Genomic DNA, 14,381 nt, shown 5'->3' on the forward strand with positions numbered 1-14,381 from the left:
ATGTTCCATCTTTGCTTATACCCTTCACTGTCAATTAAAACATTCTATTACGTATTTTATTGACACTGTAAGTAGTATACTATGCCATACTTTGTATTATTTAAATATTTTTACTGTTGTAATTGCCTATTGATCATGTTTGATTCTTACTGTACACCACCTTGAGTGAATTCCTTTAAAAAAAAATTTTTTTAAGTGGTAAATAAATCCTAATAAATAAATAAAAATTCTTGCCTTATTTGCGATACTGACAATCTTCAACTATCACTGGCTGAGCAGACTATTACCATCAAGGATAAAGCTGCTGCTAAAGAGACATGGGACATACAAGATCAATCTTCCTACCTGTGAGCTCATTAGAGAACGCTACAGAAAGCGCAGGTGGCCTATTGGGAGACTTCAGGCTCAGTCAAACAAATGGAAGCATGAATCCATCACATGCTGCTGCACTTGTACAACCCAGATTGCATCAATGCTGATGAAAGCCTCCCTTCAACACATCCCCATGTCCTTTTTGGCTGAGGGATTTCACAATTTCTGGCCAATTTTAGTTCCAAGAGGTAAGACAAATTCTAATACTCAATAATCTATCTGCAGGCAGCACATTCCACCTGCAGCTATAGAAGCTACCTTTGGCCATCATTATTCCTGGGAAGAGGTAAGGTGCCATCTTGGGGATTTGTTCCATTATTTTATTTATGTAATTAGATTCCCTCACTTCTTCGGGATCTACTTAAAAAAATAAAAATAAAAAAACTTTGACCCATGTGAAGTAGAGCTCCTAAATCAACGCTGTCTGCAAAAGTGGGCAGATAACTTGTTTTTCCAACTGTGTATCATGAAGCTACCCGAGGATGGATCCTGCACATATAGTCTTACCTCCCCCCCTCCCCCTTTACAAGGTATAAATCAACGCTGTCTGCAAAAGTGGGCAGATAACTTGTTTTTCCAACTGCGTATCATGAAGCTACCCGAGGATGAATCCTGCACATATAGTCTTACCCCCGTTTACAAGGCCACACAGCAATGCTGACACAGCCCATTCAAAGTAAATGAGCTGTGTCGGCATTACCAAACTGGCAGCCACTATTGCGGCTTTGTAAACGGGGGGGGAGGGGGGGTTAGTTGTAACGCATTTAGCGGCCTGGCTTCTTGAACCCCATAGAACCTACCTGTTTGGAGTTATTCAGATTTCTGAACCTGGCAGAAGAATAGAAATGCACATCTGAGGGAAACATTAAGCTAAAAGTAGGATGGGCCAGGCCACAGTTTCTATTGTACGTTTCTACAGAACATATTTACTTAGGCATGTCCACAGTTGCATATACAATGGAAACCTGCATTAAGCTCTGATTAATTTTAGACTTGTTTCTAAGGTCATTTCCACAAACTGAACATGAAATTGCATCAAACAGACTTCTGTAGAAATGTGCATCTTGAATGATCAGCTCGGTTTCATCACTTCTGTGACAGCTGGACAGTGGCTGCTACTTTCTTGCAGGAATCTGTATCAGGGAGTACTAAGCATATGGATTCAATCCACGTCAGAATACTCTAGTGAAGGGAGAGTGAGGGAGGAAGAGGCTTTGGTACAAAATCCACTCTAAACTAAAACCAGTGGGTACTATCGATATGATGATCAAATCAGTGTCCCAGGATTTCGCTTTCTAAAAAACGGATGTCTGAAACATTCATGCCCCTTATCCTCCTAACCTTCATTATTTTAACCAAGATCAACAATTTGTTTAACATTTATACACTGCCCATCCTGACAAGCAGCATTAGGACCTATTTTAACCCTGGTGACTTTCTATCAAAATTTCAAGCTCCATTTCTACACAAAATACAGGCCTTCCTCATACATTATCTCAACTCATAGCTTCAAAGTTCAGGGAAGGCGGCAGAAAGATAGGCAAAGTGCACAAAGGAATCACTATAAGGGCATACGTCCCAGCACAAAATTTCACTGGAGAACAAACTCAAGACTGTTGGACTGGCACTGCAGCAGACAAAGTCATTCAAAAGTGTCAGGTATGAAAACAACATGAAAACCCCCAGTCCAACACAAGGAAAAACTATAAGTTATAATAAAAACATAGGAACTGTCATACTGGGTCAGACCAATGGTCCATCTAGCCCAGTATCCTGCTTCCAACAGTGGCCAATCCAGGTCACAAGTAGCTTTGTGTACATAGAAATCACCTGGATTTCTATGTACACAAAGCTACCTGCACCATACAAGAAGAGCTGCCTTTTACATCTGTATTCTGAATATAGATATAGGCAATGCATTCCCTGGACAATTTGTAAATTAGTAATTCAATAAAACTGAATCTGATACATGTACACAACACACCAAGAAAAAATAAATCCATACATACACAAACAACCCAATGGTGGCGGCCTATGTGTTGAAGTTAAATATGATGCACATTTTAAATAAGATCAAAGGTGCATACAGAATATTTCTGTACATCATAGTATGGCAACAAGCAAACTTAAAATATACATTTTCATTAATAACATATATACTTTAATATATCCACATATATACATAATTGTTTCAGGAAATATGCCTATCTATATGTAAACAGAAACACACACCACTAACGCAAATGTGAGTGGGGGACTCCCTGCCCCTGAACCTTCAGTCTTAATTCCTGTAAAAGTTGCAGTTTGACAGAAAGGGAAATAAACATACGAAAAAAAAAAAAGGAGGAAGGACTAGTTATGTGGGTGGATTTACAACCAGGAACCACATTTCGATTACGAAAAGAAAGTCAAACAGCCTCAGAAATGCACAAAAATAAAATAAAATACACATACATAGAGACACATATCCCGAGACCCAAAATGCGCCCCGCCGCATTTCTGGGCTGTTATTTTGAGAGATCTGCAACTTGGCACTGCCTGGCTTTTCACTCGCTGATCAGACTCAGATGGGCAGCGTGCGGGCAGGAAGCACTCACCTCGGCTCGGGAAGGATGATTTTCTTGCTGGCTCTCGCTGCTGGGGTGGACTTACTTTTCTCCATTGCCATTAAATAGCTCACATCGGCCAGCACTGCCTCCAAATCCGCCATCTTGCCTCAACTCCCAGGCTTCCTGCTGCTATTAAAATGGAATTAATCCACCCCCTGGTCTTCTCTTTGCCCCTCTCGTTACTTCGGGTTACAGAAAGATCCGCATGAATGAGGAAGGAAGGAAGGAAGGAGAGAGGCGACGGCTTCAGGCTGCTTGATTTCTCCCCTCCACTTTTTTTTTATGCTGAGCAACGTATGGAAGGAGGGGGGCTCTTGCTTTGCACCCCCTCTTTTTGAGGTTTGGGGGATCGGGCAGAAAATGTGGGACGGGTGCAAGAGAAAGAAGGGGAAATGAGGGGGATGCTCCCCTCTAAGAGCCCCTTGCTCCTTCCCTGCAGGCTCAGATTGTAGCAGCAGCAGCAGCCAGTGTGAGACAGGAGGGGAACAGCTCTCTGTTTTGCCCCCTCCCTCTCTTCCTCTCGCACTTACACTGTGTCAGTTTAAAGACACACAGACAGCAAGAGACAAACCCACAGACTCGGCCTTAAAGGGCCAGCGACAGCGTCCCTGCCAGTCCCGGAGAGGGCAGCGCGAGGGGGGACACAGCGCTCCCTGCTGGCTCACCTTAGCAGGTGCTTCGTACCCTTTCTAAATTCCTACGCAGCGTCGCTACAGTCACAGACGCCCGTTATTATAAGAGGCTCAGCTTCACTGTCAATCTCCCGCCGCTGCTTTTAGAGACCCGCAGTGGCGGCAAAGGCAAAGAAAATCTTCAGGGTTGGAAGGAAAGGTGTGCCTTTTTGCGCATGACACGAAAATAGCCAATAGAGTGGATACCCTGGAGGGAGTAGAAACGATGAGAAGGGATCTCCGAACGTTACAAGAATGGTCGAGGGTCTGGCAGTTAAAATTTAATTACAGCAAACTCAGTACTCTCTGTTATTTTTTTTTGTATATTACTTTATATCGTTTATTCAAATGCCCCTATATACCCATAAAACCCTACATACCATTGGAACCTAGGAACACACACAAGCCATGCATCCCACAATCTTTCAAGTGCTGTCAACAGTCAGCTATCGATTGTTTTACACAGTACAACAATACTTTCACCATATATACATATGTATAAATATTATTGATTCAGTAAACTGTAGTGAAATATATCTCTGCTGCGCTCCAGTTTAATGTCAAATCGCACGCCAGCTGATCCGCATGTCAGGTAACGTTGTTACTTCAAAATGTGCTGAACCAGTTTCTTAATCATAAGTCAATAGTGAGGGCTCAACATGCCCACCCTCTTACGTGCAGAGTATGGAGGATTTTACGCAGCAAAACAAACTTGCTCAATGGCACTTCATGGCTTGGCGAGGGCTTCCATAGGAGACCAAAGTGAACCCCAACAGCTTCACTTCAAATCCACATTAGCTCCTCATAGCATATTTTGAAGTAACAACGTTACGTGACATGCAGATCAGCTGGAGTGCGATTTGACATTAAACTGGAGCACAGCAGAGATATATTTCACTACAGTTTACTGAATAAATAATATTTATACATATGTATATATGGTGAAAGTATTGTTGTACTGTATAAAACAATCGATAGCTGACTGTTGACAGCAGTTGAAAGATTGTGGGATGCATGGCTTGTGTGAGTGTGTTCCTAGGTTCCAATGTTATGTAGGGTTTTATGGGTATTTAGGGGCATTTGAATAAGCGATAAAAAGTAATATATAAAAAAATAACAGAGAGTACTGAGTTTGCTGTAATTTGTGTATAGTGTACTCTGGTTTAAAACTATATTCCCCAGTATAAGCAAGAGTTAAAATTTAATGCCAAGAAGTGTAGAGTGATGCACTTGGGGTGTGGAAACCCGAAAGAGAGATACCGGATAGGAGGGGAGAGATTAAGTAAGCTCAACTCAGGAGAGAGACCTTGGGGTGTTGGTGTTGGAGGATCTGAAGGTGAAGAAACAATGTGACAAGGCGACTGCTCTGGCCAGAAGGATGCTAGGCTGCGTAGAGAGGGGCATAACCAGCAGAACAAAGGAGGTGCTGATGCCCCTCTACAAGTCGTTGGTGAGGCCCCACTTGGAGTATTGTGTTCAGTTTTGGAGGCCGTATCTTGCTAAAGATGTAAAAAGACTGGAAGCGGTGCAAAGAAAAGCTATGAAAACGGTATGGGATTTGCGTTGCAAACAGTACAAGGACAGACTTGCTGACCTGAACATGTATACCTTGGAGGAAAGGAGAAACGGGTGATATGATACACATGTTCAAATATTTGAAAGGTATCAATCCGCAAACTAACCTTTTCCGGAGACGGGAAGGCGGTAGAACTAGAGGACATGAATTGAGGTTGAAGGGGGGCAGACTCAGGACTAATGTCAGGAAGTATTTTTTCACGGAGAGGGTGGTGGATATGTGGAATGCCTTCCCGTGGGAGATGGTGGAGATGAAAACAGTAATGGAATTCAAACGTGTGGAATAAACAGAAAGGAATCCTGTTCATAGAAGGAATGGATCCACGGAATCTTAGCGGAGATCGGGTGACAACACTGGTAATTGGGAAACAAAACCAGTGCTGGGCAGACTTCTACGGTCTATGCCCTGATCATGACTGAATAGATGTGGATGGGCTAGAGTGTAAATTTTAAGGGGCTTTGCCGTTGGCTTCAGAACTTTTAGTACAAGAATAGTGCTGGACAGACTTCTATGGTCTGTGCCCTGAGAAAGGCAAGGACAAATCAAACTCGGGTATACATATAAAGTATCACATGCCATGTAAAATAAGTTTATCTTGTTGGGCAGACTGGATGGCCCGTACAGGTTTTTATCTGCCATCATTTACTATGTTACTTTTGTAATGCTGCAGTCTCAGCTGGTTTCCTTCCTCAGTCTTAATCCTTATTGGGAGGGGACAGGACTGGGGGAGAGGATTCACTAGAGAAATAAAAGGAAGGGATATAGGAGGGCTGGGGTACGTGAATGAGATGGAAAACTATGTAGAAAAGAGGGAAATTACCTTGTTATAACAAGGCTATGCAGAATGTTAATGTGATTCTTCAGATTTGGTGTGTACTGTGCCTTTGGAAATTGCTACCTTGTATTTATATTATCAGTTCTCAATAAAAAAAATTATAAAAAAAAAAAAAGAGGGAAATTGAAGACTGGATAGGAGGTTTGGCTCAAGGTATGAGGCACAAACTCAGGGTGCCAAAAGCCTGCTGTCTTACTGGCTCAGCCTGCAAATTGTCTTTCACCATTATGCTCCCATTTTTGCATGAACACTGGCACCACCACACATTTAAACGTGAAAACAGGTACTTCCTTTCAGGAGCATCACAAGTACCAAATGCACCTTGTGCAATGTAGTGATGAATCTGATGGTGTCAAGGGAGGCCAAGAGCAAGCATGCAGGCATTTAGAAGAGGGCCAGATCCTGCCTCCCTCGCCCTCCTATTGGACCAAGTAAGACTAATAGGAGGGCAAGCAGAGAGCCCAACCCATGGCCAAGGCAGTGAAAAAGCGCCCAATAAGCCGCAACCTGCAGCTTTCAAAAAAATCCCTCAGGGGGTCATGGGAACCTGCCTAATTCCACAAGAATACCGCAGAACTGACAACATTGCAACATGCCCCCAACTGATGCAGTGCACTCCTGCCTGGCCACTTTGGTGACATTAGTGCAAGGGAAAACAATGGACGGCTTCCCTTGCACCCTGTGTGGCCGCACTGGCCGAACATAGGGCTCCTTTTACAAAGGCGCACTAGCAATTCCGGTGCAACAAAAGCGACAAAGCCCATTCAATTCCTATGGTCTTTGTCGCAACATTTGCCACACTGGAATTACTAGCATGGCTTTGTAAAAGGAGTCCATAGCTTGCTACGACCCTGCTTCCTTTCTCACGTTTAAACCTGGGGCAGTGCTGGTGACCAACTATGGAGGAAAGCACAGTGGCAAGAGCAAAGCACCATTCTTTCACCACTAAATTATAACGAGCGTTTGTGGCAACGCTGAGTAAGAAGGGTACAAAGCATCTGGTAGGGTGTCCTCTCAGGGAGTGGCAAGGATGCTGTCGCTGACCCTTTAAGGCAGAGTCTTTGGGTTTCTTCTTGCTGTCTGTGTATCTCAAACTGACACAGTGTAAGCACAAGAGGAAGAGAGGGAGGGGGCAAAACAGAGAGCTATTCCCCTCCTGTCTCACACTGGCTGCTGCTACAATCTGAGCCTGCAGGGAAGGAGCAAGGGGTTCTTAGAGGAGAGCATCCCCCTCATTTCCCCTTCTTCCTCTTGCACCCATCCCACATTTCTGCCTGATGCAGATTGGTGTGGGGGGGGGGGGGAGGCGGGTGTTGGGAGGAGAGTCATTAATGCCAGCGGGGGTGGGGGTGTTGATGCAAGCAGAAGGAGACGCTCCAGCCCATCCTAATATTCACTTATGTTCCTTCTCTCACCATAATAAACCAGTGTTACAAGCCACTTCTTTGGCATTTATTCGGTTAGCAAAATCTTTGCCAAAACATTGTAATAGAATAGATGATATATCATTGTGGAAGAATAAAAAGCTGAGACTAGATGGTCAAAAGCTAAATTGGTCAATCTGGCATAATTGTTTTTTAAGCCAATTATTATCAGATTGCCAATTGAAATAATTCGCACAACTGAAACTGGATGTAGACATCCCTGACTCTCAGTTTTTACAATGATATCAGCTACAAGATCTTATTAAACCAAATAACTGCGAGATAACCAGTATAAGTCAAGTTTCAAATGTGAGCACATTTATTGAAGGCCCATGTACATTGCCTCATTATGCTTCAATGTTTTCTACAATTTTTCAAAATTATAATACATATTCCTATAAAAGTACTCAACAAGTATGGGAGAAAGATCTTGGTTTCATTATCAGATGCTCAGTGGTCTCAGATATGGTCTAAAGGTCATAGAACTTCTTTATCAGCAACTATTCATCTATGGGGGGGGGGGGTTGTATCATAGAGCTCTACGGACTCCTCGTAAGTGTAAAGCAATTGAGATCCATCAAAATCAGACTTATGTTGGTCGTGTAAATCACGAAAGGGAACTCTGATGCATCTACTTGATGATTGTCCTACTACTTTAATTTTTTGGCAAGATATACTGTATGGGCCAAATTACAGGACATCTTTCAGTTTCGATCGCCTTTACTACCTAAATGCGTAATATGGAAATTGCTATCCATTCCTTTTCCACTCTCTGATGAAGACAAATTATTGTTTGACTTCTTAATCACCATAGCTATGAAACTGATCATCTCTCACTGGAAAGACAATGCTCAACTCAACATCTATATTTGGTGGAATTGGACTCTATTGTACAAAAAATATGAGCAAGCTCGTCAGTTTCATCAATGTGGTTTATCAGCCAGAATCAAGAATTGGACTACACTGGACTCTTCTTTCATCAGAGGTTTCTTAATTATGGCTATAAATAACCAGAGTAGTTTGGTTTTAGCAGTTGTTATGTTCATTCGTATTTGTATTGATTTTGTCTAACTTCAAGTTAAAATTAAAAAAAAAAAGGAGAGGCACCAATGCAAGGGGAGCAGAGTTGGCACCAAGAAGAGATGCCAATGCTGGCAGAGGAGGGGTGCCGAGTGGGCACTGATGCAGGCAGGAGGAGAGGCACTGTTGCAGATGGGGGGAGGGGCACTAGAGCAAAAGTTGAATTGGCACCACAACCCCTTGAGCCAGCACTGCTGGATAGGAAGAATGAATAAAATCTGGATAGAGGCAGAAATATAAATGGAAGAAAGCTGAAAAGAAAAGCTGGAGGATGTAGTAACAGTGATTAGCGTAACTGGGTTTAAAAAAGGTTTGGACAGGTTTGGAAAAGTCCACTGTCTGCTATTGAGACAGACATGGGGAAGCCTCGGCTTGCCCAAGGATTAGTAGCATGGAATGTTGCTACTGTTTGGCTTTCTGCCAGGTAGTGACCTGGCTTGAACACTGTTGGAAACAGGATACTGGGCTAGATGGACCATTGGTCTGACCCAGTATGGCTATTCTTATGTTCTTAAGTTGGAGATTGATATAGAGGAAGTGAAAAGATAGGAAGAGAAGGAAAATAAGAAATGGACAGGAAACTCTGGCAAGAGAGTTAAGAGAAGACAGATGAAAGCAGAAACCAGAGACTGGGACCAACATATGATTAGAAAAATTCAATGGCCAGACAACAAAGGTAGAAAAAATAATTTAGTAGCCCTGAGTGTGGTTGCCATGTTAGTCCACACTAAAGGTTAATAAATAAAACATAAAATAGAAAATAAAGTGATACCTTTTTCTTGGTCTAAATATACAGTGGATCCCTGTTATAACGCGATGATTGGGAGCCATAAAATATCATTGCGTTAAATGTGGGATCACGTTATATCAGGGTCAATGGAACATGAAGATGAATCAAAAGTTGATCTGCTGCAAACGATGTATTTGCTACAAACCAAGACAGCATTTACACAACTGTGAGCATTATGGTTGAACTACTGTATATATACTGTACAATGTTAATGGAACATACTGTATAATACTATACTACTATAGGAGCTTATCTAGAGTGATTTGTTTCCTTAATGCAAACTTGTGGCTTCTTTCAAAATCAAGAATGTTTTGTAGCTGTAAAATGTTGATGCTATCCACATCCTGGGTTTCTAGCCATCTCAAACTTTCCTTAAGATGTTCTGTAGCCTCTGAAACTTTTAATGGAGGAGCAGGAGGAATATCGTCATAATTTTCCTCATTGTCAGCGTTGTCTTCCAATGGCGTGGCTGTCACCTTTCACTTCACATTTGTCACAATTTCTTCATTAGTCACATGCTCAGACTCATCAGTTCAAACCCAATTCAGGATAATCATTATGCACATGCCTTAAATCTGTCGAGCCGAGACACGATCACATTCTAAGCAGGTTCGCGTTATTATAGGGCATGTTATAACGCGGTTCCATTGTGCATTTATTGACTAGCTTTTAGAGGCCAAAACCTCCTTCCTCAGGTCAGTATACCATAAGAGCTGTATACTGTCCTGATCCAAGGAAGGAAGTTTTGGCTTGTGAAAGCTAATAAAAATAAAAAGGTACAGTTAGTCCAAGAAAAAGATATCACCTTATTTTCCATTATTTTGTTGTTAATTTGTAAAGTAGTGATTGGAATATGTCACATTTGTATTATTTGTATCTGCTATATTTATATTATGTACTGATCAGGGAGACATGCACCACTGTTTCTCTGATGTTGCACCTGTGCAAAGAGTCTGGCTTTTGGGAGGGTTCAGTTTATTATTAGTGTACATATTTTAATTTTTTAGTTTGTGGTTACTTATTCTATACTTTATGAGGATCTATTTGTGTTCTGTTTGTGTAAAACAAGCCATTCTGTTAGCATCGAATGTCTTTGTAGGATCGATCTGTATTATGCTGTACTAATGTTCTACTGTCCCCTGCAATGTTTATGGTGCTGCGTTTCCTAGGTAGGCCCTTGTGATATTATTCCTGAAAGTTAGTATCATTATAGTATGGTAGAATTGCTCTGTAGGTCCTGAGTGACATTTGTAGGGTTTTATATTACTTCATAATGCCTAGCACTGGATTTTCAATTTTAATTTTGATCACACCTTTCTCAGTAGTAGCTCAAAGTGAGCTACATTCAGTTACAGAAGGAATTTTCCTGTCTCTGGAGTGCTTACATTCTGTTTGTATCTGAGGCAGTGAAGGGTTAAGTGACTTGCTATCAAAATGCTAAATAGTAGTAGTAGTAGATCTCAAGGAGAACCAGTGGGATTTGAACCCTGGCTTCCCTAGTTCTCAGCCTGCTGCTCTAACCATTATGTGCAGCTAATACAGATAGCATACTCCAGACATGTTTGGTAACTCAAAAGTAAACTAAAAACCAGGAGATCTGAAGCTTGATGGCCGTTTGGCCACCTTCCAAAAAAAACCTGAGAGGCAAATCATTTTATGGTTGCCAGTAACCACAGTGCTGCTGAACGCTGCTGTTGGACTGGGGAGCAAGGGTGACTGGGAGCCAAGTGTTAAAGTGCTTACACATATTTCCAGGACACTATAAATACTATTCTGTTTAATATGTTTTATTATTTTGACATTTATTAATTTAATCTTTTGGCACATAATTCCAAGGAGTGTATTGTGTAAGATACCATCAGTAAGAGAGGAATAAGAGGGAGGCATCTGGTGCATCTGCACAAGAGACCCAGTGAAGGGGTCCTTACCTGCCGTCCCTTTATTGCTGACATAGGTGTTGCCCCCCACCCAAAGGATTTTAACTTGCCCCACCCTAGTCCCACCCTCACCTTAGCCTCCCCAAATAGTTGAGTCACTGACTGCCTATGCATGCCAGATAGTGCAACAATATAACCTTGTCACAGTAATCAGCTTCCCCAACTTGCTCTACAAGAACAATGAAGGCCTTTCACAGGAAGCCAGGGCAAAGGAAGAGCCTTGTTGCAAGGATAAACTTTCCATGCCACAAGATAACACACACCTTGGATTGCTTTACATGCCCTCTGGCTGCCAAGGGACCCAATGAAGGACATTTTCGATATGACGTCTAAATCCAACTTTAGACCAGTGCAGTGACGACCCTAGGTTGGCTGCCACCTGGGGCGAATCGCCGATGCACCCCCCCCCCCCCCCCCCGGGTGCGGCTCTCGGCTCCGCTGGCTCCCTGCTCCCTCTGCCCCGGAACAGGAAGTAACCTGTTCCGGGGTAGAGGGAGCAGGGAACCAGCGGAGCCGACAGGCACGCGGCACCCCACCCCCCCAGTAGTGTACAGCCGGGGCGGACCGCCCTGCCCTTGGTTCGCCGCTGAACCAGGGCCACCGAGAAACACAGCTGGGCTCGGTGCAAGACCGGACCGCCGTGCTGCGCCCCCGTTCTCCCACACTCAGGCTGCTGCCCCCGCACCTTTCTGCCTGTTCCCACACTCTGTCCTCTCCTGTGCTTCTGTCTGTGCCAGAAGTTGGGACCCGGATGATTGTATTAACGTGATATCACGTTAAATGCAATCATCCGGGTCCTTGGCGGCATCAGGAGCAGGAGAAGACAGACCTGGAAGCAGGCAGGAAGAAGCTTGCTAGCGCTAGGCCCAAACCCGGACCCCCCCCCCCCCCCCCCCCCTTCCTTGGAGGCCGGACCCGGGGAATTTTGCTCCCCATGCTCCCCTCTTGGCAGCCTTGCTTAAGATGTTTTGCTAAAAACATCCAAAATTCAAGTGGGGAATATAGCCATTTTCAAAACAGAAAAACATCTATCTTTTCTTTTCGAAAATGGCTCTTTGCTAGATGTTTTTGTGCTCTGTGCATGTATCTTTTTGGTACATTTTTGAAAAACAAAATTGTCCAAGTGAAAAAGGCACAAAATCAAGCCATTGGGATGTAGAAGGAGCCAGCATTCTTAGAAGACTAGCCACACAGACATCCCAGGAGAGCAATGGGGCACCCTAGGGGGCACTGCAGTGGGATTTCAAATAAATTTTCCCAGGTACACATCTCACCGTCATTCCTTTATCTTGTCTGCTGATCCCCCAAAAACCCACTACCTTCAACTGTACATCACTACAATAGCCATTATGGGTGAAGGGAACACCAGGTTTCTGGTGAGTTTTGGAGGGCTCACAGTTTCCATCACAAATGTAGCAGGTAGAGGGAGGTATGAGCCTGGGTCCACCTGTCTGTAGTGCAGTGCACCCACCACTAGACTACTCCAGGGACCTGCATGCTGCTCTAATGGACCTGAGTATATTATCTGAGGCTGGCATAGAGGCTGGTAAGTAATGTTTTTTTAATCACGTATTTGGGGGATGGGAGGGGGTTAGTGGCTACTGGGAGAGTAAGGGAAGGTAATCCTTGATCCCCTTCAGTTCATCTGGTCATTTAGGGTACTTTTTGTGGCTTATTCATTAATAAAACAGGTCTAGACCAAAGCATCCAGCTTATAGCTCTGGATGTTTTTGTTTTGTTCCATTATGAGAGAAAAATGTCCAAGGATTAGGAACACCCAGATCCCGCCCTTGACATGCCCCTGACACACCCCCTTGTGATTTGAATGCACTTCTGACAGACTTCACAGAAAAACATCTAAAAATTGGTTTTGAAAATACTTGGATGTTTTTGTGAGAAAAACATCCAAATGCAGATTTATGCCACTTTTTGGATGTTTTTTTTTCTTTTGAAAATTAGTCCCATTGTCTCTCAGGAGGGAGCATGAGCCAGTCGTGCCTTTGGACTCTACATTACAGTGTATTGTCTTGTCACAATCTTTTATTCCATGTTAAATTCAGCACTGGATTACTGTAACGCACTTTCACTGTTGTGACTGCAAAGGGTTTGCACCAGCTCTAAGTGATTCAGAATGTCGCAGACTGATAGAAGGTTGTAAGCAGCCTGGTCACATTACACCATTCCTGAAAAAACTTCAGTGACTACCAGTATAATACAGGGTTAAATTTAAAACTCGGACCTTCAAGCCTCTTAAAAGAAATGGGCCAGAGTAATTGAAGAGCACAATTTCCCTCCATGCACCTCCAAAGCCTCTAAGGTTTTCACAAGGAGCACCCCTGACCACGCTTTCTCCTAAGGAAATCATGGAATGCACTCCCAGAAAGTCTTTTAGCATTGGGCCAATTTCTTTCTCTATTTCAGGAAGCAGATGAAAGCCTCGCTTTTCTCTCAAGCTTTTAAGGTGATACCTTTTTCTTAGTTTAATTATACAGTGGATCCCCATTATAACGCGATGATTGGGAGTCATAAAATATCATTGCGTTAAATGTAGGATCACGTTATATCGGGGTCAATGGAACATGAAAATGAATCAAAAGTTGATCTGCTGCAAACGATGTATTTGCTACAAACTAAGACAGTGAGCATTATAGTTGAACTACTGTATATATACTGTACAATGTTAATGGAACATGCGTGGGATAAACATAAAGGAATCCTGCTCAGAAGGAATGGATCCTAAGGAGCTTAGACGAGATTGGGTGGCAAAGCCGGTGGCGGGAGACGGAGATGGTGCTGGGCAGACTTATACGGTCTGTGCCAGAGCCGATGGTGGGAGGCGGACTGGTGGTTTGGAGGCGGGGATAGTGCTGGGCAGACTTATACGGTCTGTACCAGAATTGGTGGTGGGAGGCGGGGCTGGTGGTTAGGAGGCGGGGATAGTGCTGGGCAGACTTATACGGTCTGTGCCCGGAAAAGGACAGGTACAAATCAAGGTAAGGTATACACAAAAAGTAGCACATGTGAGTTTATCTTGTTGGGCAGACTGGATGGACCGCGCAGGTCTTTTTCTGCCGTCATCTACTATGT

At 43.3% G+C, this 14,381-nt stretch overlaps 1 protein-coding gene across 1 annotated transcript in view; it reads right to left on the bottom strand.

Annotated features, from left to right (window-relative positions):
- GRK2 (G protein-coupled receptor kinase 2) overlaps positions 1-3,493 on the bottom strand; it is a 158,920-nt gene extending 155,427 nt beyond the window's left edge. The window contains exon 1 of the mRNA XM_030185800.1: positions 2,970-3,493. Within this exon, the coding sequence (XP_030041660.1) occupies positions 2,970-3,082 (113 nt within the window). The 5' untranslated portion in view covers positions 3,083-3,493. The remainder of the gene's footprint in view (positions 1-2,969) is intronic.
- Between the last annotated feature and the right edge of the window lie 10,888 nt (positions 3,494-14,381).

This window comes from Microcaecilia unicolor, chromosome 1, assembly GCF_901765095.1.
Source record: "Microcaecilia unicolor chromosome 1, aMicUni1.1, whole genome shotgun sequence".
Lineage (NCBI taxonomy): Eukaryota > Metazoa > Chordata > Amphibia > Gymnophiona > Siphonopidae > Microcaecilia > Microcaecilia unicolor.